At 39.8% G+C, this 25,122-nt stretch overlaps 2 protein-coding genes across 3 annotated transcripts in view; one reads left to right on the top strand and one right to left on the bottom strand.

Annotated features, from left to right (window-relative positions):
- Positions 1-784: 784 nt before the first annotated feature.
- Positions 785-23,471, bottom strand: GSKIP (GSK3B interacting protein). Its single transcript, XM_063091219.1, has 3 exons — positions 23,397-23,471; positions 3,602-3,860; positions 785-2,426 (listed from the first exon to the last, which is right to left on the bottom strand). Exons 2-3 carry the CDS (start codon positions 3,857-3,859, stop codon positions 2,265-2,267), a joined length of 420 nt encoding a protein of 139 aa, XP_062947289.1. The 5' UTR covers position 3,860; positions 23,397-23,471; the 3' UTR covers positions 785-2,264.
- Positions 23,472-23,620: 149 nt separating this feature from the next.
- The window catches only part of ATG2B (autophagy related 2B), a 66,439-nt gene continuing 64,937 nt past the window's right edge, over positions 23,621-25,122 (top strand). For both annotated transcript variants that reach the window (XM_063089122.1, XM_063089121.1), the window contains exon 1: positions 23,621-24,189. In XM_063089122.1, coding sequence (XP_062945192.1) covers positions 24,028-24,189 — 162 coding nt within the window. In that variant the 5' untranslated portion in view covers positions 23,621-24,027. The remainder of the gene's footprint in view (positions 24,190-25,122) is intronic.

Genomic DNA, 25,122 nt, shown 5'->3' with positions numbered 1-25,122 from the left:
CCCGCCCGAGTGCTCTTCTCCGTAGCCCGGCGCGTGCAGCCTGGGTCTCATTCTGCCCTGCCACCCGCCCATTGTTCTCATTTTTTTTTTCTTACTGATTTGTAAGTTATTTATTTTTAATTTTATTATTTTTTTTTTGGCGGCTGGACGGTATGGGGATCCAAACCCCGGCCGTAGTGTTACTATACCGCGCTCTAACCAGCTGAGCTAACTGGCCAGCTCCAAGAGTTATTTACTTAAAGTTTTTTTCTTTTTCCTTTAGAAGTGAAATCAAGGCTTAACTTTTCTGGTTAAACAGTATAGGTAAAATGGAGGTTTTAATATCTAGGTTCTCTGTATATGTGTGTAGTTTTATTTATTTATTTATTTTTCAAAAGATGACCGGTAAGGGGATCTTAACCCTTGACTTGGTGTTGTCAGCACCACGCTCTCCCAAGTGAGCTAACCAGCCATCCCTATACAGGGATCCAAACCCGTGGCCTTGGTGTTATCAGCACCACACTCTCCCAAGTGAGCCACGGACCAGCCCTATTTGTGTAGTTTTACTAATGTCCTCTCCCTGTTTCTCTTTCATCGTAATAAAAAGCGCAACTCACTTCACTCACTTCAAATCAAAATGTAACATTTCAGAATTCAAAATGGAAACAGAAGCTCTTGGAATAAATCGTTTATCACAAAATGAACAATTTCAATTTTCAAACAATCACTTTTCTTCATACTTAACTCAAAATGAGTAAACTGAATTTTATTCAAACTTTACAAATATAATTTACATTTAGCCTGAGATTAATCATGAAAGTTCACCTGAAGTTAGACTTCATTGCCCAAACAGTTAATAAGCATCTGAAAATAAAGATGAAAATGAACATGCATTACAAAACATAATTAAAGCATTCCAAATAAGTTTGACAATGCATAATGACACAAACTGAACTTTAAGTTGCTCTGGTCCACATGATCTTCGGAGCCTAAAAGTACCTATTTTTAAATAAACAAATCTGCAAATGACAAATTTATGAAGTTGTGTCCAGATGCAGAATTTTAGTTCAACATTCCTACAGCAGCTGCTTTAGGCAATTTAAAAAAACATAACTCCCCAAATCCTTATTGTTCAACATGTACTTGAAAACATGCAGCAGCATGGTACAATTTATTAGGTTTATAAATATCAGTACCTGTAATAAAATATAAAATACAGAGTATCCATTTTTCAAATATTAAGTCTCTGAATGCTTCATTCATCCTTTGGTTTCAAACCTATTCAGTGCACTCATATTACATTGCACATTTAGCACTGAGACAGAACACTGTACATCTGTTGGGGAAGGAGGGGTGCTGTGGGAATAACAAAGCACTACATTATAGAAGGTAAACGTTGAAGCAAAAATACTTTCTGAATATACACTATATATTATGTAAACAAACATTCAGAATAAGAATCAACACAGGCCAAAATATTGTTTTCTAGGAAACCAGAATCTTTCTTTTAAATCACACACATTGACGATGCTTTTTAAGAAAAAGAATGGAACCTGTTCCTGTATTTGCTTATGTGCTTTAGGTTATCTTGGAAACAAGTAATTATTACATTCATTTGCTAACGGTTTTATCCTCTGCTTAGTTGGCTGGCTGTTGCAAATAAGGAATAAGAACTATTTCAGTACCTGTTTTGCACTTAATACTAGAGTTAAGTAATATATAATTAATTAATCTTTATCAATCCATATTACTAATATAAATAGATTAAGTGAAGCAGTGAATTTCAAAATTTGTGCAGGGGAAACTAGTTGATAATTTGTTTCCAATAAGGCTAATAGCAAAATAATTAATATAGAGTCAGTCCAAGCTAGTAGTAAATGCCTGATTTAGCAGGCTGAATCAAAGTTTGAAATTAGGTAATTCTAATTCCTATATTGTTGTGCAAATCCTATGTAACTTCCTATGTAAAAGAGAGTGCTGGCAGCATCAAAGCCCTATAATAAGAGAATGAAATACTGATTAGGTTTTGAAATGCAGAGATAAATGAAAAAATTTGAATGTGTTAATGATGGTGTCATAGGAATGGCCTCAGAATTCCCTTAATGAATAAGAAACCAAGACAATTCATTAGTCAATAATGTTCTGAGTCAAGAGCCTAAATTTGAAGCAAGTGATAAAGATACAAAACCAAAGGTACATTTTCTACTATGACATATGCAAGAATTTCAAGCTTTTTGTCAACATTCTGTACCAGCAGCAGCCCCCTCTGAAAGGAAAAAGCTTAGTCATGACTGTCCATCCCTTTTCAAAGCTTCCAGTCTGTGAAGGAGTGCATTTCCAAATGCTTCCCGGTAAGCGGGGCTGAGCGTATCCAACAAGGAGTAGACTGTTTCGTGGTAGGGAGTCTGTAAATGATCATCTACCTGGTCAAAAGCATAACCTACCACCTAGAAGAGAAATGCAACAGTGAATTAATAAGTAATTAGTCTTCATTTTGGTACAGAAAACAAAACCCAAGTGTTTACATAGGTCATTTTTTTCTGTTTTCTTAAAAGTTGACCAGTAAGGGGATCTTAATCCTTGACTTGGTGTTGTCAGCACCATGCTCTCCCAAGTGAGCAACCAGCCATCCCTATATAGGGATCCAAACCGTTGGCCTTGGTGTTATCAGCACCACACTCTCCTTAGTGAGCCACAGGCCGGCCCTACATAGGTCATTTTCTAATGACACTATTATTCAATCAATAGTTAGAATATTCACATTTTTAATACAACCTTTAATATCTGAGCAATTTATTATAACACAGGAATACCACCAGCAAAATGTTCCCTATAGAATTATTTTTTCAAGATTTAAAAGGTTTGATTCACCCATTCCTGTTCCTACAAGGAATTTAGAGAAGGAATTTCAAAAACTACACAAAAACAGTATTTCATTTTTGTATTCCCAAACATGCTTCTGTTTTTTACCCTATTTATTCCCACATATTATGAGGGTCCACTATATTAAGGTGCCATGATAGATGATATATTATTAATTCATATTTTTATCATTATTTATTTATTTGAGACTACTTCTATAAAGAATTCTAGAAATGATTTCCTAGAAATAATTGCAAAACATTAAGCAGAGAATGAATAATTTTGGTTGACACATTTAGCTACAGATGAGAAATAAATTAGCTTTGGAGGTGATGATTAAAACAAAATACACTGCAAATCAAATGTTTTTTTCTTTTTTCTTAAAAAAAAAAAAAAAAAACAATTTCCTTGGATCCCTATACTGGCCAGCTGCCAAAAAAAAAAAATCAATTTCCCCATGCTGATCAAAAGATTTAAAATTAATAAAAATTCCATAGCCTGTCTGGCTAGCTCAGAGGCTTAAAGCACCGTGCTCTAACACCAAGGTCAAGGGTTCAGATCCCTGTACTGGCCAGCTGCCAAAAAAAAAGTCAGTCTAAAAATTCCTAGGAAATAAGTTTTCTTTAAAAATTACTTTTGGAAATTACTGAGTGTCCAGTTCTCATTTTACATCTTTCCCTTTCCCACTCTCCCCACCAATCTCCTTTTAATAAGGTGGTAAAGATACGATTTTTTTTTTCTAAGAAGAAAAGTAAGTTACCTTAAGACCTGCTTCAGTGAGTTCCAGGCAGTATCTGTTTCTTTCCTTCGTTTCCACATTGATATAGGCCACATCATCTGCACAGCGCAGGCTTTTTGAGACAAACATGTTGTTAACAGCAAAGAGAACATCATTTACCACTGCTTCAGCTTCGAGCCTCATGTCTTTCATATCAGTTCCTTCAAAGCCATTAAGCTCTGAACCTTCTTCAAATCCTGACATACTGCTTAGTTCCATGGGATTATAGTCTGTTTCCATTCTGCAAAAAAGTAGATAGAAAATTTGTTTATGGAAAGACATTCAAAATATGACCATTTAATTAAAATTAGCTATGCCTTACAATTGCTACTTAGTATAAAACACTAATTAGCTAATCTCTTTTAGGAAAAATATTGTGTTAAACCATTTCCAGTAGTTTTCACAGCAAAATTACAGACACCTATGGATTTTCAAAAAAAAAATTTCTATTCTCCACTTACACCTAAAAGGTTAATTCCCATATTGATAAGCATTTAGAATATTACAGTTTTTTTTTTTTTTTTTTTTTGGTAGCTGGCTGGCCCAGAGATTGCAGTCCTTGACCTTGGTGTTATAACACTGTACTCTAACCAGCTGAGCTAACTGGCCAGCCCTACAATTTTACAGTTTTTAGCTATTTTGAACAATGCCTCAGTAAAAATTCTAGTGCATACTTTTTAAAAATTGAAATGTAAATGATTATACATATTTGTGGGGTACATATTCATTTTTAAATGTATAATTATTTTTCTAGGATAGATATTTAGAACTGGTATTACTTAGTCAAAGGGCATGGTCATTTTAACTTTTACTAGACACTGCCAATTAGCTATTCAAAAAAGGGCTGCTGATTTATACTCTTCTAATAGAATATGAGACTTTACTCTTTTTTTTTACCACATTCTTTCCAAACCTTTTAAATTTATGCCAATTTGATAGGCAAAGAATGATAGCTCATTGTTTTAATATGTATTTCCTTGAGTAAACATCTTTTAGGAGTTTATAGGATAATTTTAGTTCCAAGATTATACAGCTGTAAAAAGAAATGGAAATTAACCCAAGTCATCTGAAATCGGAGTTTAAGTTGTTATCTACCACAGTACACTATCTCTCAATAGTTCCTTTTATGACATCTGGATTTAAGGTTTTGCTTAAGAGGCTTTCCCTATCCCATGTTACATTAAAAAAATCCCCTAAATTGTCTTCTAAATTCTCAATCTGTATTCAACTCTTTGAACCATCTGGGATTTATTTTGTATGGCTTTTTTACCGAATGAATAGCCTACTGTCCCCAAACCATTTACTGAATAACCCATCTTTTCATGACTTATTTGAACTGGCCCAAATATTGTATTTTGAAAAATCTTATTTCTCATGTTACCTTGATCCAATACTACTGCCAGGCTGGTAGCTCTTCTTCTGTGACTGAGGTTAGAAAGGATTTTCCTGATAGTGAATATTGTTAAAATTTGAAATGTATCAGTGAGAAATTGCTTTGGAATATAAGAAGGGCTTTCCAGAACAAGATATTGTGCTTTATTTTTATCTGAAAGACTTTAAAAGTAAGTTAAGATTTTTATTTCTCTGATATGGATTAAGAATCCGCTGTCCTGAATGTAGCACCACTCTCACTCAGTATTCAGTAAACATTCATTTCCTTTCTACTTGAGCTCTGTGGTCAAGGTCTAGGTTCCTCTTCTCCACCCTCCCAATTAGACCTGATGAGTAATAAACTCATTTTTTAAAAGGAGCCTTAACAACTTTTTTTCTGATAATGTTGACAACTTCTATGAACATTTATTTATACCATGTCTGTTACATCATTCTTTTTCTGAAATTATTAACTTGTGCCCTATTTGTGTGATATCCGAAATCCTTTAAGTTTGTGGTTCTCAGCCTCAGCTGCTCTTTAGAATCACCTGGGAGAGCTTATAAAAATACAAATGCACTGACCCCACTGCAGAGAAATGGAATCAAAATCTCTGGGAGACGTGTATTTTTTCAGAGCTCCTGAGTGATTCTGGTGTGCAGCCAGTGCTCTAAATTATCAGCAAAAATCTTTAAGAGCTACAGTCCCTATAGCTGCATGTCATATGCATATTATAAAAATCAAAACTATTTGTTAAAGGCAATTTAAGATAAACTATGTAAAGCTATTTTTAAAAAATTACATAAGCAAATGTATGAATAATGTATTCCTCCAATCCTATTTCAACTAATGATATGTATCTTGTCTCCAATAGCATTTTACAGAATTAGTTACTACTAACAATACAAGGTAATTATACAATTACCAATTACTGCTGGAGCAATTTGTCAGGTAACTGAAATCTAAAATTGACTTAATGTATACGACAATAAAAATACTTGATTTTCTAAACATTTCTACCTTATTCTAAAAATAATCAATACACAGCTTAATATTATATTTGATATTATATATAAGAAATGGGCCTATTTTATATTTTTACAAAGTTAGTTTTTGATTTGGAAATGTGACCGCCCACTATAAATACCTTAACATCATGAATATCAACCATCTTTATTTTGCTTAAGTAATCAAGCACCTCCATTATGGATGTCAGAAATAATAATCATTATGTGTAAAATATGTTTATATGAGAAAGCCTGACAGCTTATAAAGTTTTATTTAGGCAAGAGTCGAACTCATTGCAATTAGCACCTTAATGATGGGGTATGATGAAGAATCCAGTACTAGAATGGAAGAAATCCACACAGGATAGTAAAGTAGGTCACCAAACTCTTGCTGTGTAAGCTTTTTTATTTTAATTTTTTTTTATTTTTGTACCAAGCTTCAAAAATGAGAAAGACACCTTTCCTAAGACTGAACTTTAGAAGATTTTCTCTGAAATGTCTTTGAATGATGTATAAAAATTCAGAACCTTTGATGATGATTCATATAAATTAAAATGATAGCTTTTATTATTGAAGCATTATACAAATTAATAAAATTTTTAGTTATTACTTTATATGATGCCCTCTTCCCCTACTGAGTAAAGTAACCAACCAATTTGGCCAAGACTGATACTAATCTCCAATTACAGACTTGTAAACTAGTCACACGGAATTCTTCCTGGGACACTAGTCCAGGGATGATGCTGACAAAGGGAAAAGAATAGTCAAGAGATTCACAGAAAAACGCAACCAAAGCCCATTCTGGTTTACCAAGCTTTACACTTTTAATTTGTTGGAGCCAATAAACTCTCATTCTTTTACTGGCAACAGAAATCGTTCCAACTAATTTAGGAATCTACCCAAAATGAAAAGTAGTGATTGATTTATCTCTATAACAGCCTTATGAAGGTAAAAAAAAGTTCAGAAAATGGAACCCTGCTGCTGATGATGATGATATGCTGATGAATATTTTTGTGCCTGTCTTGTAGAAAGTGCTTAATAAGAGCTCTGTAAAATTTGAATATCAAAATGTGTCTGTATTGGTTTCCTGTGCTACTGTAACAAAGTATCACAAACTTAGTGGCTTAAAACAGCACACATTCATTGTCTTACTGTTCTGGAGGTGAGAAGTCAAAAGTTAGGGTGTTATCAGGGCTTTATTCCTTCTGGAGGATTCATAAAACAATCTGTTTTCCTGCCTTTTCTGGAGGCCATCTGAATTCTTTGGCTTATGGTCCTTTCCTCTATCCTCAAAGCGCATCACTCCAACCTGTGGTTCTGTGGTCATGTTTCCTTTTTTCTGACTCTTCACAGCACCTGTATCCTTCTAATAAGGACCTTGTGATTACACTGGGCCCACTTGGACCCAATTCAGGATAATTTTCTGAATCAAGGCCATTAACTTAAATTGCACCTGTAAAGTTCCTTTTGGCATAAAAGGTAATATATTCGCAGGTTTTGGGGATTAGGAGATGGACCTCATTGATGGGCTAATATTCTGTCTACCACAGTGTTTATACTCCATCAGCAGGAAAAGAGTATGAAGGTTGTCAAAGAGATTTCTACCCTTCCTTTTTTTTGAGGGCCCTAATTTACTTTTAACAAACACATCATATGGGCAGTGTAAGGTACTAGACAGTTTACATGGTTCTCTTAAAAGAGGCCCAGACTACTTGCCAAGCTCCCTGCCTTCTGTAGAAAGATTGCTTAATTATAGGTTTCATGCTTTGTACTCTAACTCTAGCATCATAATCACAGCAAATATGCTGGGGATAGGTGTTTCAATTAAAGGCACCATCTCAAGTCTGGCAAGGGGCTTATTTATGCATGTCCTGAGTCAAGAGCTCTGTCCAATCTCTTGATTCTGGACGGTGACCGGCCTGTCAAATCAGATCCTCTCTTGAGGAATTTGAAAACATTAAGTCAGCTGGTGATGACAGAATTACAGAAGCAGGCAGAGAGCAATCGGGTGGCCATACTGATGGAACACTAGAAAAGCAGTTTCTAAATTTTTCATTACGTACCTCAATAAGTCAAAATATTTTGAGCACCTTATTGTATGTATTTACATACATATTCTACCACAATTAAAACATTAAAAATAGGTAAATAAGTGACTATAACAAAATTTATTGTACATTTTGAAATAGCTCGAAGAGAGGATTTTGAATGTTCTCAACACAAAGAAATGATAAATGTTTGAGATGATGGATATGCTAGTTACCCTGTATTGATCATCATACATTTTATACATGTATCGAAACCCTACTCTATAACCCATAAATATATATAATTATTACATGTCAGTTTAAAAAATTTCCAACTTCTAGAAGAAAACATAGGGAAAACACTTCAGGACATAGGACTGGGCAAAGATTTTATGAATTAGACCTCAAAAGCACAGGCAACAATTGCAAAAATAAACAAATGGGATTATATCAAACTAAAAAGCTTCTGTACAGCAAAGAAAACAACCGAGCGAAGAGACAACCTGCAGAATGGGAGAAAATGTCTGCAAACTATGCATCCAACAAGGGATTAATATCCAGAGTATATGAGAAACTCAAACAACTCAATAGTAAAAAAACCCAAGTCATCAGATTAAAAAATGGGCAATTCTGAATAGACATTTCTCAAAAGAGGACATACAAATGGCCAACAGGTATATGAAAAAATGCTCAACATCAACATCACTAATTGTCAGAGAAATGCAAATCAAAACCATAATGAGATATCACCTCACGCCAGTTAGGTTAGAATGGCTATTATTAAAAAGGCAGAAAATAACCAATATTGGTGAGATGTGGAGAAAGAGGAACTGTTAATATACATTGTTGGTGGGAATGTAAATTAGTACAGCTATTATGGAAAACAGTATAGAGGTTTCTCAAAGAACTACACATAGAACCACCATATGATCCAGCAATCCCACTACTGAGTATATATCCTAAGGAAAGGAAATTAACATGTTTAAAGGGATCCCTACAGTCCCATGTTTATCGCAGCTCTATTTACAACAGCCAAGTTTTGTAACCAACCTAAATGTCCAACATCAGCTGATTTGATAAAGAAAATGTGGTATATATACACGTGGAATACTACCTAGCCATAAAAAAGATGAAATTCTGCGATTTGCAACAACATCGATGAGCTTGGAGAAAATTATGTTAAGTGAAATAAGCCAGGCACAGAAAAAGAAATACTGCATGTTCTCACTCGTGTGGAAACTAACAAAGTTGATCTCACAGGAGAGTAGAAAAGGGGTTACTAGAGACTGGTAAGGGGAGAAAGTAGGGAGGATGGGGAGAGGGTGGTCAATGGATACAATATTATAGAGAGACAGAAAGAATAAGATCTAGTGTTATATAGGGAGACTACTGTCAACCACAAATTACTGTACAACTGCTAGTAGCTAATTGAGGATTGTGAATATTTCTAACACAAAGAGGTGACAAGTGTTTGAAGTGATGGACATGCTAATTACCCTGATATGATCATTGCACACCGTATAAATGTACCCAAATCTCACTGTACTCTATAAAAATATACAATCATCATGGGTCAATTAAGAAAAAAAAAAAAAGTAGAATAGCAGTTAACAGAGACAGGGAAGGGGAAGGAGTAGGGAGAGGGGAAGGGGGAGAGATTGGTAAATGGGTACAAAGTTCCAGTTAGATAGGAAGAATTAGTTCTGGTGCTCTAGGGTGATGATAGCTAATAATATTGTATTGCTATTTCAAAATAGCTAGTCATAACCACAAAGAAATGATAAATGTTTAGGAGACTGCTGTGGATTGAATTGTGTCCCCTAAGTTCCATGTATTAGAAACTCAACTAAGAGGGTGGGGAATCATATTACTGTAACTAAAAGGTGGGGCCTTGAAGAGGTGGTTAGGTAGTAGGACCATGCTCAAGTAAGTGGATTAATAAGTTGATGGTTTAACGGTGATCATAAGTGTGGCTCTGAGGACTTTAAAAGGAGAGCGCATGAGGGGCTCTCTCTCTCTGCTCTGCCATTCTGCCATGTGAGACCGCTGTGTCATTGTTACCACCAAGGTCTTCACCAGATGTGTTCCTTGGACTTCGGACTTCCCAGCCTTCCAAAGTGCAAGTAATAAATTTTGTTTTCTTACAAATTACCCAGTCTCAGGTATTTTGTTATAAGCAACAGAAATGGTCTAATAGAGTGATAGATACGCTAGTTACTCTGATTGAATCATTATATAATATAAACATACATTGAAACAACAAATTGCATCCCATAAAACTGTACAATTAAAAAAAAAAAATAAGAGCAAAAAAAACGTTTTCTTTCCCCCCCCCAAATAAATACAATCCCAAAGAAACACATACATATGCATTTAAACAGAAAGTAAAAATGAAATAGACATATTTTCTTCTTAATTCTCAATGGATTATCTACATACCCAACTACGGAAGCCTGTACCATTGAAGATGGTTGCATGCCCATTTCAGCAAAGAGACAACTACTAGAATTACTACTGACACATCAGAGCTGCTGTCAGGTTACCAGAATGGTTCACCCATCAACATGAATCATGTAAAAATCTTTGGTTTTCCTTTGTGTAGGCAAAATAACTTATTATCATATAAGAAATTCTAGATGAACAGAACTTTCTGTGATGATGGAAATGTTCATCATTGGTGCTGTCCAATATAGTAGCTACTAACCACATGTGGTTACTGAACACTTGAAGTTTGGCCAGTGTGACAGAGGTACTTAATTAATTAATTAATTAAAATTTTTATTGAATCAAAATTGATTATATTTTGGGGGTTTGACATTGAGATATGCTGATCAAATCAATATTACTAGCATATATATTGTTACAAATCATAATTGTTCTTTATGCCCCTTGTCCAATCTCTCCCTATCCCCCTTTCTCTCCCCCCTCCCCCCTCTAATTACCCTAGATTTCTTTTCTCCCTCTGAAAGAATAATGGTTACTCTGTTGATTTGTTGCCTAGATGATCTGTTCAATGCTGAGAGATATGATCAGTTCCCCAATATTATCACAGAGCAGATGCTTTTTCTGTCACTCCGAAATGGGCTTTGTGGTGAAAGACATCTTCTTCTTTTCTTTATCTCTGCTGGTGACTCTCCTTGTGTCAATGCACTCCAGTGGCTGGCGGACCATCTGCATGGTGGTTGTGGTGTCTAACTGCTTTTGCAGCAGCAATGGTTATTGTGGTGGCTGTGGTGGGCCACCCACATGGAGCTGATGTTTTTGGCATGCTCCTTGGTGCTGGCAGTGTGCCAGGTTGTGGGAGGGGGGTCTGGTCCCCAGATCCAAGCCTTGGGTCCCCGGGTGGGCCCCAAGGCACTGGTGCTGTGTGCCTGGTTGTGGGAGGGCGGTCCAGTCCCCTTCTCCATGCCTCAGGTCCCCGTGTGGGCCCTGAGGCACTGGCGCAGTGTACCTGGTTGTGGGAAGGGGGGGGTCTGGTCCACTTCTCCATGCCTCAGGTCCCTAGGCAAGCCACAATGTGCTGGCATGGTGTGCCTGGTTGTGGGAGAGGGGTCCGGCCCCCTTCTCCATGTCCCAAGCTCCTGGGTAGGGCCCCAAGGTGCTGATGGTATGAGTGGTTGTGGGCAGGGGTCCAGTGCCCAGCTCCATACCTCATGTCCCCTGGCGGACCCCAAGGCGCTGGTGGTGTGCCTGGGCCAGAACTAATTTTTTGTCCTTTGCTTACTTCTAAAACGGTGGAACTTCCGGTGGGAACCAGGACTTGAGCTGTGTTGTTGAGCTAAATTGCTGCTTTGCTGCTGTTTCCTTAGGGAAGGGTTGTTGTGCAGCTCAGGGTTTAATGGCTGACCTTATAGGTACTTTGGGTTCTCCAGAGTCCTGGTGCACCTGGGTTGTGTAGAAACTCTGATCTGGGCCTGAGATTTTTCATCAAACTGTACCCTATGCAATTCTATACTCCTGATCAGTCTCCTCTGAGTGGTCCTGCACTGATTGGGGGAGCAGATGAGCTGTCCTTGCTGTGTCCCAGTGTTCTCCTGGTGGGCCTATCTCCCCCACTGCCTGTGCTCCAAACATTTCCCATGGGGTGGGCCCTGCGCCAGTCTCTTGCAATGATTCACCAGCCTCTGAATGGCTCCCCTTTTTCAGCTGTTCTGGCTCCTTGCCCCTGCATCAGTCCTCAGGAACCCTATTAGTGATCTTGCTGTCCTAGGGGCCACTGAGGCCCTCTTCTCCCCTGCCGCCTCCAAGTAACACCATCTGAAGGGCACAGCTGCGGCTTCTGCCAGCTACTGCTCCATGTGCTCAGCAGTTCCAGCCTTAAAGCAGCCGTGGCATGAAACACTTTAGAGTTTTTTCTTTCTCTCATCGTGGTTTCTCCTGCCCTCATGAACTCTGTAAGTCTCTCCTCCTCTTTCCTTGAGCTCCAGCAGCTCCAGCTTGGCTGATGTTACATTTTTATAGTTGTAAATTGATTGATTTGTGGGAGAGAGCGACACTGGGGACTCTCTATTCTGCCACCTTGACCTAAACCTCTCCCTCAACTTAAAATTCTGTTTAATTTTTATTCTTTTAAATTTAAATAGCTAGTGGCTACTGCATCAGAAAGCACAGGTTAGACCCCTGTGTGTATGTATTAGTCTGTTTCTGTTGCTTATAACAAAATACATGGAACTGGGTAATTTGTAAAGAAAACAAAACTTATTGCTTATAGTTTCATAGACTGGGAAGTCCAAAGTCCAAACAACACATTTGGTGAAGGCCTTGGTGGTGGCAACAGTGATGGCAGGGTATCACATTGTGAAAATGGTGGAGCAGAGAAAGCAGAGGCCAAGAAAGAGAAAGACTCTCTTCTCTCTTCTTTTAAAGCCCTCAGAACCACGCCCCTGACCACCATTTTTAATCCATTCACTATGGCAGGGTCCTACAATCCAATCATCTCTTCAAGGCTCCACCTTTCAATTACCATAACAGGATCTCCTACCCTCTGAACAGTCACAGTGGGAGCCAAGTTTCTTTTTTTTTTTTTTTTTTGAGCCAAGTTTCTAATACATAAAACTTGGGGGACACAATTCAAGTGAGTTTTGGGAGGACATAATTCAATCCATTACAGTATACTTGCAGATAATATGATAATGAAGTGAGTTTATATGATGGTTGAAAAAAATCAGATGTAAAGGCAATGAATTAAACTTATTTTATATGAATAGCAAAATTTGAAAATTGTTTAAATAACAATTGAATCCTAACTACTCTGTGTAGGCAGATCAACCATCATTGTTTCAAATAGTAAAAACTGATGAATTCTTACATTTTACAATCTTGTCTATTTAGACTCTAAGTCTATTAATCAAATATCATAATCCACTGTGTATCAATATATCTAGCATTTTTTTATAAGCACTAGAATACCAATTAAAGATGTCTACTGGTAACTTACAGTCTATTTTGAGAAATAAGACAGGCACATGACATATTTACATATATTACTGCCACACATACACATCATAATTACAACCAAAGAAATGTACTTAATTGTAAGTGGCTGATAATTACAGAAATAAAGATACATCTTGGTCCTATTACAAACTCTACCACTAGACTTGTATGAACCCGGGTTGGCCATTCAACCTCATTTGGCTCACGGGGGTTCTCAACTATAAAATAAGGAAAATGGACAGAAAATATCTCACTGTTCTAAGAGCTCTGACTTTCCATGATCTATGACATAATTGTTAGTTACAATGTGGTTTGACTCATGGAACAGGTCAGTCAAAACTGGTCTGGAATAAGCACAAATAATTATGGATAAGCAGAAAGGTCTTGAGAGTTGTGAAGGATTTTCTTAAGCAACAAAGCTTAAGTAAATGTCTGCACGGGGTGTGGCAGGAGCTGTAAAGAGACTAGCCTAGCTGAAATACGAGAAAAATGTTAACGGAATAATGGATAGGTAGGGAAGGCTCAATTTGACAGGGTGCGGACATATAGATATGGGAATTTGATTTTGATATAATACGTTGCTTTAAGGCCTTGAGAATGGAAATAATGTTGTTATATAAAAAGTGGGTTTCTTATTAGCGGTTTATGGTTCGGTCCTGCTTTTTTATCCAATTTGGCAAACTCTATCTTTTATTTGGGGTGGTTAGAACATTTATGTTTAATATGATTACTATAATCATTGATATGGTTGAGCTTAAATATACTATATTACTGTTTGTTTTCTATTTGTCCCATCTACACTATATTTTCTTTTCTGTATTTTTCTGCCTACTTTTGGACTGACCACATTTCAGGATTCTATTTTATATCCTTTGGAGGCTTATTAACTATAATTTCTTGTTGCATGTTTTTGGTGGTTACTTTAGACTTTATAATATATATCTTTAATTTATCACAATGTACCTTCAATTGATATTATACCATTTCATATACAGCACAAGAATCTTAGGGCCAGCCTGTGGCTCACTTGGGAGAGTGTGGTGCTGAAAACACCAAGGCCACGGGTTCGGATCCCATATAGGGATGGCTGGTTCGCTCACTTGGGAGAGCGTGGTGCTGACAACACCAAGTCAAGGGTTAAGATCCCCTTACCGTCATCTTTAAAAAAAAAAAAAAAAATCTGATGAGTATACTGTATAGCCTTGTCATATATTTTACTTCTACAAATGTTAGAAACTTCATAATACATGTTATTTTTGCTTTAAACAGCCAATTATTTTTCAAAAAAATTTGGATAATAAGAAATATGCATTTTATATTTAACCACAGTTAATATTTCTGGTGCTCCTTATTCCTTTGTGTTGATCTATATCTACATATATGATCTGAATCATTTTCCTTCTACCTGAAGGACTTCCTTTGTCATTTCCCCTAGTGTAAATCTACTATTGATGAATTCTTTCAGCTTTGAAATATCTGAGCAAGTTTTCCTTGCATCTTCATTTTTGTCAGATATTTTTTGCTGGGTATAGAATCCTAGATTGACAGTCTTTTTTCCTTACAAATCTTTAAAGATGTTTCTCTACTATCATCTTGTTTGTATTGTTTCTCATAAGAAAACTAATGTCAATTTAAAATTGAAATTGTTATCTTTGTTCCTCTTGGTGTAATTTTATTCATGCTTTTTTTGCTCGGGGTTCCTTGAGTTTCTTGCATCTGTGGGTTTATAGTTTTCAACAAATTTGGAACAACTCTGGCCATTATTTCTTCACACATTTATCTGTCCCTCCCCTCTCTGGAGACTTTAATTTCATGCATATTAGTTCAAATGAAGGCGTCCTATTCCTCTGCTTTACACATTTTTTCAGTCTCTTTTCTTTCTGTGTTTCATTCTGAATAGTTTCTATTGCTGTGTCTTCAAGTTTGCTAATCTTTTCTTCTACAGTCTCTAATCAATTCATCATTTTAAAAAACATTTCATGTCTCTGCTTAACTTGTTCAATCTTTTCTCTAGTTTTTTGAACATATGAAATACAGTTACAGTAAGTGTTTTAATGTCCTGTCTACTGATTTTATTGTGTTACTTCTGGATTAGTTTTAATTGAGATTTTTCCTCCTCATTATGGGTTATATTCGGCTGCTTTATAGGCCTGGTATTTTTGACTGAATGCCAGACATTGTGAATTTGATGCTGGATATTTTTTATATTCCTATAAATATTATTGAACATTGTCCTGGGGTACAGTTAAGTTATCTGTAAATAGCTTGAATCTTTTGGGACATGTGTTTAGGCTTTTTTAGGCTATACCAAATCTGCATTTAATCTCTGGTTAATTTTGTCCCACTAGAGGTAAAACCTTTCTGAGTACACTAACCAATGCCCTGTGAATTATGAGGTTTTCCATTCTGTGTGACAGACCAGGAGCTATGCTTAGTCCTGCTATATTTACTTATTTATTTTTGCTCCCTCCTTCACCCTGGTTCTGCTTTAGCTCAGAAAATTGTTTACTCTAACTTGTTTGGGTAGTTCTTTCCCCATACTGTCCTCATAGCCATGGGTTGATCAGTATTCAGTTACAGGCTGGAGGGGGATCCTCTGTATATATCCACATCTCTCTTTCTCTCTGCAAAGTTCTCTACTTTCTAGCACTGTCCTAGCTGCCTTGGCCTTCCTGGGCTCCTAGCTCCATCTTCTCAATTCAGAAAGACTGTCAAGCTTTACCTGGGTTTTCCCTCTCAGTGCCATACCAAGAGCATCTCCAGGACATAAACTGGGGTAATAAGCTTATCTCACTTATTTCTTGCCTCCCAGGGATCAATGTCCATTGCCTGATGCCCAAAGTCTTGAAAACCATTGTTACATATATTTTTGCCTACTTTTTAGTTATTTAAGATAGGGTGGTCTCTTACTCTATCTTGGCCAGAAGTGGAAACCCCACTAGTCAGTTCTGAACTAACTGAAATCCTGTTCCATCAGTTTTTCTTTCTTTGACTTTGGTCTCTCCAATACTACTCTGAACCAACTTTACCATCTTGCTGGTTCCTTCATTAATGAATTACATACATTTTGATACATGCTTATCATATGTTTCTGTAATACACGTTTTCAACTTTAAAAAAATGTCTTTTGACATTACCTTGAAGACTTTTAACCCTTCAAATTTCAGCTCAGACAGGATTCCACAAATGATCTCAAGACAGACTTAATCACTATATTGTCCTTAATAGTATCTCTGCATTGGTATTATCGTACTTATCATATCTCCTTGCAAATAAGTTTTTCTCAGTGCAAATAAGGAATATGGGGGCCTGTGATGTCTATACCACTAGCAAAGTGTTTGGCATAAAGAAGGTCTTCACTGAATTTTTTTTTTTTTTAAAGATGACCGGTAAGGAGATCTAAACCCTTGACTTGGTGTTGTCAGCACCATGCTCACCCAGTGAGCTAACTGGCCATCCCTATATAGGATCCGAACCTATGGCCTTGGTGTTATCAGCACCACACTCTCCTGAGTGAGACGGCCATGGGCCAGCCCTTCACTGAATATTTTCTGAATGAATAAACCACAGAAAAAATTCTAACTCTGCTTCTCAAGCTGTTACTCAGCTCTGTGACAAGGGGAATACAAAGCCACAGGATAAACATGGAGACATTCTTAGAAAATTCACATTGTTATAGTATCAATATTATGGAATACGATGCAAAACTGCCTAAAATTTTAAAGGAAAAAACACAAATGTTTATGCTATGGTTTGAAACTACCCCCCGAAGTTCATGTGTTGGAAACTTAATCCTCAATGAAATAGCATTGGTAGGTGGGACCTTTAAGCATGGATTAATATCATCACAGGAGTGGGCTTCCTATCACGAGAGTGTTTGTTATAAAAGCAACTTCAGCCCCCTCTTGCGCACTCTCACTCATCTTCTGCCATGGGATTGATGCAGCAGAAAGACCCTAGACAAATGTGGGCCTCTCATTCCAGCCTCCAGAACTGTAAGAAATAAATCTCTGCTCTTTATAAATTACCTGGTCTCAGGTATTCTGTTATAGCAGCACTGAATGGACTAAGACAGTTTGGAAGTCTCAAGCCATGTCCTCTTTAGGTTATACCCCTATACTACTAGGGTTTCTTTTGCCTCTTACAGGAATATTTGAGTGAGGAACATTTAAGTGAAAAGTTGAGAAGTACTGTCCTAACTCAAGGAATTAATTTAAAAAGATAGAAATTCCAGGAACTGTGTCTGGCAGTATAAAGTTAATAGGAAGAGGCAGGAGCTGGTAGAAGGTTGGAAGGTTAGTGCTGAGTCAGGCCTTCTCTAAGTTTTATTTGTTTGTTTATATATATATATTTGGCCACACCTTTATTATTGGCATCTTTAAGTTTTTATAACTCTTTTTACTTCAGTTATGCTATTGTTCTTTCTTAAGGTAATTATTATTATTATTATTTTTTCTAGGATCCGAACCCATGGCCTTGGTGTTATCATCACCGCACTCTCCCGAGTGAGCCACGGGCCAGCCCAAAAGTTAAGGTAATTATTGATAGTGGGCTTTAATTTTTTAATATTCTATTTTTTCTACAGTGACAAGAAAATGTATTATGTTTGCAATAAAAAAAACTATTAAAAATGTGATATATTGGAAAGTATAGGATGTAGGAAGCAGAAACATTTTTCTTAGAGAAACAAGGCTATTATTAAGATAGTTAAAAAAAACTGGTAGCTAAACTAACCAGTAGTGTCAGTTTCAAATGAAATAGAGGTTTGAATTAATCTGCATTTCAAACAACTGTTTTGAAAGTAAAGATGAATAAAGCTGATTAATTTTGGTAGCTTTGAGGCATTATTTTGAAATGTCAGAATCATTTGTAGTACTAAAAATACAAAGTACTTTTCATTTTTTTTTTTTTTTTTTTAAAGATGTCCGGTAAGGGGATCTTAACCCTTGACTTGGTTTTGTCAGCACCACGCTCTCTCAAGTGAGCTTGACTGGCCATCCCTATACAGGGATCCGAACCTGTGGCCTTGGTGTTCTCAGCACTACACTCTCCCAAGTGAGCCACAGGCCGGCCCTCAGAGTACTTTTAATTCAAGTAAAATGGCTATTTTTCCATTTACACATCAATTTATAAAATTACTCTGCACCCTGCTTTCAGCAATGACAGACATACACAACCTAGCAATCAAAAATCGAGGCAAAAGAATTGCATTGTGCTTTTGTTGATTAAGGACGGGGTGAAGAAATATAGTGCTAATCTGAAAAGTTTTTAAAACTATAAATAAGCAGCAACATCACAATTCTGTAAACCTTTTCTTCAAAACAAGAAATTGTAAATGAGATTCTAAGGAAAAACTCTCAAAAATGAATGTTAAAAAAATTTCAGAAATTAGTCTTATTTCTATATAATCCCCTAGGAAATAAGTATTATTTGGCAATATATTTAAATAAAGTACATTGTAAATAACATAAAACAAATCGATATTTAAACAGATATATGGGCTGGCCAGTTAGCTTAGCTGGTTAGAGTGCAGTGTTATAATACAAAGGTCAAGGGTTCAGATTCACATACTGGGCAGCTGCCAAAAACAAACAAAAATAGACATTTAAAATAGAAAACCCCACTGCTTTCCATTTAAACTCTAAGTTGGTTCTCTACCAGATTCTGAGCAATATTCTGTTGCCAGCACTTTTAAAAATTGGAATAACTTACACTTGCTATTAGTTATTCTGGCAGATTACATCATCTTGTATAAAGTTTCCAAAAATGATTCCTTAAAACATCAAAAATAAATTACTTAGATACCAGCTCTTTCTCTATCTGTTGGTATAATTTGTTTTTGTTTTTGGAGGCACAGGAAAAGCACAAGAAGCTTTTTAAGGGCCTGAAGTTCTTCCTGAATCGCAAGGTGTCCTGCGAGGGCCTGGCCTTTGTCATGAGGACTTTCGGGGAGGATGTGTCCTGGGACAAGTCTTTGTGCATTGGTGCCACCTATGATGTCATGGACTCCTGCAACACCTACCAGATTGTCAACCGGCCTGGGCAGCAGACCTCTGTCACTGGCAGGTACTACAAGCAGCCCAAGTGGGTGTTTGACTCTGAATGCCTGGCTCCTCCTCCCAGTGGCAGAGTACCTTCCCGGGGTGCAGCTGCCCCACACCTTTTGCCCTTTGTGTCCAAGGAGGACGAGGAATACATCCCAACCGAGAAGCTGAAGCTGCCGAATCTGCAGTGGGAAAAGGAACCAGGAAACTTGAATGAAGAGGAGGAGGAAGAGGAAGAAGACAATGAAGGTGATGGTGATGAAGGGGGAGAAAATGAAGAACAGGAGGAAGATGAGGAGGCTGGTTCAGAAAAAGAGGCCCAACTGACAGCCCTGGAGGAGCAGAGAATAGAGGGGAAGAAGCCCAGGGTGACAGTGGGCACTGTGAAGTTGGAGGACAAGCAGTGGCTGGCCCAGGAGGAGGAGAGTGAGGCCAAGTGCCTGGCCATCGTGATGATGAAGAAGTGGAAGAAGTACTTTTACAACAAGATCATATTTGGCAAGAGGAGGAAAATCTGTAGGGCCAACAAACTGGCAGAGAAGCAGAAAGCCCACAATGAAGCTGTGAGGTCTGAGAAGAAGGCCAAGAAGTCAAGGCCGGTGTGAGTGCTGGTGGCCCCTCGCTAAGCCAAGGCCAGCTCCCAGCAGCTGCACATGGCAGAGTTGGGCCAGAGGACCTAAACTTGGTGATAGGCCAGTCCCCTCTGTTGTCCTCCCCTTCCTCCTCTGGCCAGCCCTGGCCTCCCTTGGATGGAGCTCCTGCTGGTGTCTGGGCAGAGAAGAGGCCTCTATGCCCAGCCTGATTCTGTGCTCCCAGGAGTCAGTGGCCTGGAGCACAGAGACCTGACTAGCCCCTCACCTGCTGCCCCTGTTCACCAAGACATAGTCAGACCCATGATTCTCAGGGTGCTGTGATGGGGTAAGGGTGAGGATGGGGGGAGCATTTGTTATCAAACAGCTGAACTTTTGCAGCCAATTGGAGGGGAGAGTGATACTGAGAAAACTAAATGAGTAAATATATGGAAAGTGCTTAGAATAGTGCTGGACACCGGTAGGCTCAAGAAATATTATCTGTCAATTATCCTATATTAAAAATAAAGTATTTAAAACATATTTAAAGAAGTGCTAACCCTGAAACTCAAGCTGTTGGATTCCAAGTTCAGCGTTCTTTACATCGCGTAGGGTGGCAACTGCTGCTGTCTTGTATGGTTCTTCCAAGAGCTGAGGGACATGGGAGCCCTGACGTCATATTCCTACCTCTGGTGCAAGTCTTAAAAAAAAAAGGTCAACAACAACTCACTGGCTTTTATTTCACATGTTAACATGGATTTCTTTGAAAGATCATTATTTTTGACATGACCTATTAAGCTTCTGGTATATAATTTCTAACTTGTCACTTCAAACCTCTTTAAATGATTCATAAAAAGCTGACAATATTTGGGTAAGTAATTATTTTCATCTTCCTCAATTCATGCCAGGTGTTAACATTTTGTAATAGGTACTTTGATAAAACCCAAAAATAGCACTGTGACTTGGGATGAGTTTGTATCCTATTTGAGCTAAAGGTGTAATAATGACAGGTCCTAAACCTTAAAATTTATGCTGAATTCCTCCTAGAAAGCATAAAATGTACAAGGCAATACACTTAACACTTTGAATGGAGTATGTTTGTTATTGCAAAATCTTCAATTTTTATTTTCCTTTTTGATATCTGAAATTGCAGGCATCCTATGGATAGCCTGAATGTAATTCTATGTTGCAAAGGAAACCACTTTTTTAACAGTTACTGAAAGCCCTAATTGCACCCATTCATCAGAAGTCCAGTTCAAACCTCCCAAGGCTTATTCTAATTCCCCACCAGGTGAGATCCCACCTTTGACTTTTCATACCACTTTGTTTATACTTCTTTTATGGCAAGTATCATGATTATTATCTGCAAACATGTCTTATTCTCAAAATATATCCAGAATCCAACTGCTTCTAACCATCTTCACTGCTACCATTTTGGTCTAAACCACAGTCATCTTTTGCCTGGATTACTGCTATGTCCTTCTAACTGATCTTGCTGTTTTCACTTTTGGCCCTCCCACCCCCACACCAGTCTGTTTTCAACACAGCAGTTAGAAAGATCCTGTAAAACCTTAGGCCAGATTATGTCACTCCTCATCTCAAACCCATCTCACCCGGGGTAAAAACCAAAGTCCTTACAATGGGCTACAAGGCCCTATATGACTGCTCCTTCCCCTTTTCTCCCTCAGCTTCCACCCTTTCTTTCACTCCCTCCTGATGCTCCTTGAACTCATCAAGCATGCTCCTGTGACTGGGCCTTGCATTTCCTGTTATCCCTGCCTGGAAAACAACTCTTCCAGGTACCCAGGTCCCTTGCTTCCTAGCTTTCTCCAAGTATCTGCTAAAATGGCATCTTATTAAGTGAGTCAGGCCTTCTCTTCAGACCCTATATAAAAATGGCAAATCTCTCCCCTACCTCAATTTCCTTTACATTGCCTTTGTTTCCTTACTACAGCATTTATCTCTACGTGGCATATCATCTGATTATTGTCTGTTTCTCCTCCCTTCGATAAAGTCTAAGCTTCATAAAAGCAGGGACCTATCTGCTCACTGCTGTATCCCCAGCACCCAGCATGTCCCTGGCACATAGCAGATAATCAATAAATATTTACAGAATAGATGAATGGAAATTCCACTCCAGAACATAAGCTCCCTGAAGGTTTTGCCTGATTCTTCTTTACATGTTTCGCACCACCAACTTCGGTGACTTTCATTCAACGGACACTTAACAATTATTTTTGAATGAAGAGCAAGGGAATTGAAGTTACTGAGATTACTAGGTATAAGTCTACAAAGAATGAGAGGGATTAACAATCCAAGCAACTACATATACTGGAGAGCACACTGGTTCCAAAACAAAAAGGTGGTTACGGCAAACAAAACCCAGTCTTTCTCCATCTCCCAACATTTCTGGGCTATGTTAGTATTTCTAATGTATTCATAAAACAGTTATCAAGATAGTAGATGTTTAACTCCTTAAACTGGTGGTCTTAATTTTCTATCCTTAATTAAACAGCAATTTAAATTCAGGTCTCAGTTTTGGTTCGTCCGTTTCATGGTTCCTAACAATCCTTGGACATACTAACACGCTCACACTTGGCAAAGGGGGCTCAAGAGGGCAGTGGCCGGGTCGAGGTGGCTCGGCTCATACGTGTCAGTGTAAGGACTGTAACCCAGGACATCCGGCTTCTGAGCCACCGAACCCCGGCACCCAGGCCCCGGGGGGTTGACTAACTCAAGAGCCGGCTCCGCCTCTGCAGGAGCCGTCTCCTAAAAGGCAAATACAATTGCGCAGGTTCCCACACCAGCACGAGTGCTCCGCCGAGGTTCCCGCGGGACCGGGAGAGCAGTTTTGCCCACAAATGTCTCGAAAACCCAGCTTCCTGGTCGTTTGCGTAGCACAACCAGGACAAAGTAGGCGTCTACGAGAAGCGCTGTGCAAACTGCTAACCGCCAGACGGACGGTGACGAAGAGGAAGCTTTGCGAACAATACCTGAACGAGGCGCGGGACGTACAACTCGCTGACAGTGGGCACCGGTCAATACTGGGGGGGGGGGGGTCGGGTGGGGGTGCTCGAGAGGGGCTCCAGTGCCCCCAGAGCGTCAGTTTCCGGGGCGCCGGAGTATGAGGGGACCTGGACAGCCCAGGCCGGACCCGCCCCCAGACCCCTGTCAGCCCAGGCACAGGGCCCTTTCTGCCCGTCGCCCCTCGCGGCCTGCCCAGCTGCGCCAGGTCTCCGTCCGGAGGGCCCCACCGCCCGCCCACGTCCCCCAAGCCCTCTCGGCGGCTGCGCGCTAGCCCGCAGCCGGCCCCGCAGCCGCTCACCTGCACTCGCCCGCATCCTCCTCTTCCTCCCGCGAGAGGCGACTGGAGCCGAGCCGGCACCACCCCCGTCTGCCCCGCCCCCTGGGCGACGGAACGGTTCCGCTCCCGGCTCTTCTTCCCGCCTCCTCCGGCCCCCAGTGTGGCGTCACTTCCGCCAGTGCCCGACGGCGCGCGGGGAGTCTGGGTCTCGCGAACGCGCTGGGAGCGTCTCCAGAGCCGGGAGCGCGCCCCGCGGATGACAACAAATACATCGCGCGGCGGCGGTGGAAGTGTCTGCCTCAGTCTCAGCCTCAGCCGCTGTAGCCTCTCCCCGCGCTCCCTCGCACTCTCTCTCTGTGCCGACCAGGACCCCCTCGGAAGCCCCCGGGCCTGGGGCGACCCGGACTCCTCTACGCCGTGTCCCCGCCAGGCCTAGCGTGAGCGGCGCGGCGCAGGTTATGGGGTCGCCTTGAGGGACGCCCGGCTCCGAGCGGGCATGAAGGGGCCGCCCCGGGCTTAGGCTCCGCCACGGCCTGAAGACGCCGGCCGGGACGCGAGGCGCCGCCTTTGCGGCCTGGAGCCGGAGCTTGGACCCCGAGGCCGGAGCCGTCGCAGCCCGCAGCCCCAGCCGGCCCAGCTGTCACCCCTCACCATGCCTTGGCCGTTTTCGGAGTCTATCAAGAAGAGGGCCTGTCGGTACCTTCTGCAGAGGTATCTGGGCCACTTCCTGCAGGAGAAGCTGAGCCTGGAGCAGCTCAGCCTGGACCTGTATCAGGGCACCGGGTCCCTCGCCCAGGTCCCCTTGGACAAATGGGTAAGAGCTGCCGGCGACGAGCCGGGCGGGACTCGCTGCTCTCCTTAGAGCGATTTGACCGAGTGTCATCCAAGATTGGTGACGTCCACATCCCTGGGAATTGTTTGGATCTAAGTGTGGCAGGGCTCAGAGAAATGTGTTAGAGTGGTGTTTAATCTAGTTTCTAGCAAGTTTGCTCCCTCAAATCACGTGTTCCAGAAACTTAACACATGTAATGGAGTCTACACTATGGGAAAAATTGAGTCAGTGCTTCGGGATCTATGAAGCAGGTTGAAAAGAGTCCAGGGAAAAGGTGATCAGTCCTGCAGTTGGGATGTGAGGGGCCGCGGGGTTCCGAGACGACCAAATTTCACCCTATTTCATGGGGCGACATTCCGGAAAGATTGCGGATGGAGAGGACCTTTGGGATGTCAGAATCCCTAGTTATTTATTCTGGGTTGGCTACCTGCACACCGCGTTTGCTTGTTTGTCTCGGAACAGCATTTTGCCATCTGGAAAAAAGTGAGGTGAAGGCCTCCTCTGCCGGTTTGCCTGCTTTTGCTTGATTATATGGTTACCAGGCCAGTTTGTGCTTCCAGACTGTGACTGGCTGTGTGGCCCTAGTAGTGCTGTTTAGTTATGCCTGTTTGCGTCACGTGACAGATCGTAAAAGCCGGTGTTGCAAAAGCGCTGAAGCTGCAGTTTTCAGACATTTTTAAAACCTGTTTTCTACATGTCATCCAGAGGCTGTGAGTTGACTCGTGTCTTGCAGGTACTTCATGTATATTTCAACTCACCAGATACAGTTTTACCCGCATTTGTGTATTCAGTGCATAGTATTTTACTTAAAGTATATTCAGCCTTGGGTTTGGAGGGGCTTCTCCCCTTACATCTTTAGCCATAGAAAAGCTTAAGTTATGGTAACACCTTATTCTTATCCTTAAATTAATTTGT

This window comes from Cynocephalus volans, chromosome 3 (assembly GCF_027409185.1).
Source record: "Cynocephalus volans isolate mCynVol1 chromosome 3, mCynVol1.pri, whole genome shotgun sequence".
Lineage (NCBI taxonomy): Eukaryota > Metazoa > Chordata > Mammalia > Dermoptera > Cynocephalidae > Cynocephalus > Cynocephalus volans.
The sequence above is the reverse complement of the archived record's forward strand: the minus strand, read 5'-3'. Positions and strand labels throughout refer to the sequence as shown.

What these genes read in the sequence shown, in the direction of transcription:
- GSKIP (XM_063091219.1), bottom strand. Translation starts at nt 3,859, where the DNA reads ATGGAAACAGACTATAATCCCATGGAACTAAGCAGTATGTCAGGATTT. An exon ending in TCACTGAAGCAGGTCTTAAG is followed by an intron (nt 2,427 to 3,601) that starts GTAACTTACTTT and finishes TTTCTCTTCTAG; the next exon opens with GTGGTAGGTTATGCTTTTGA.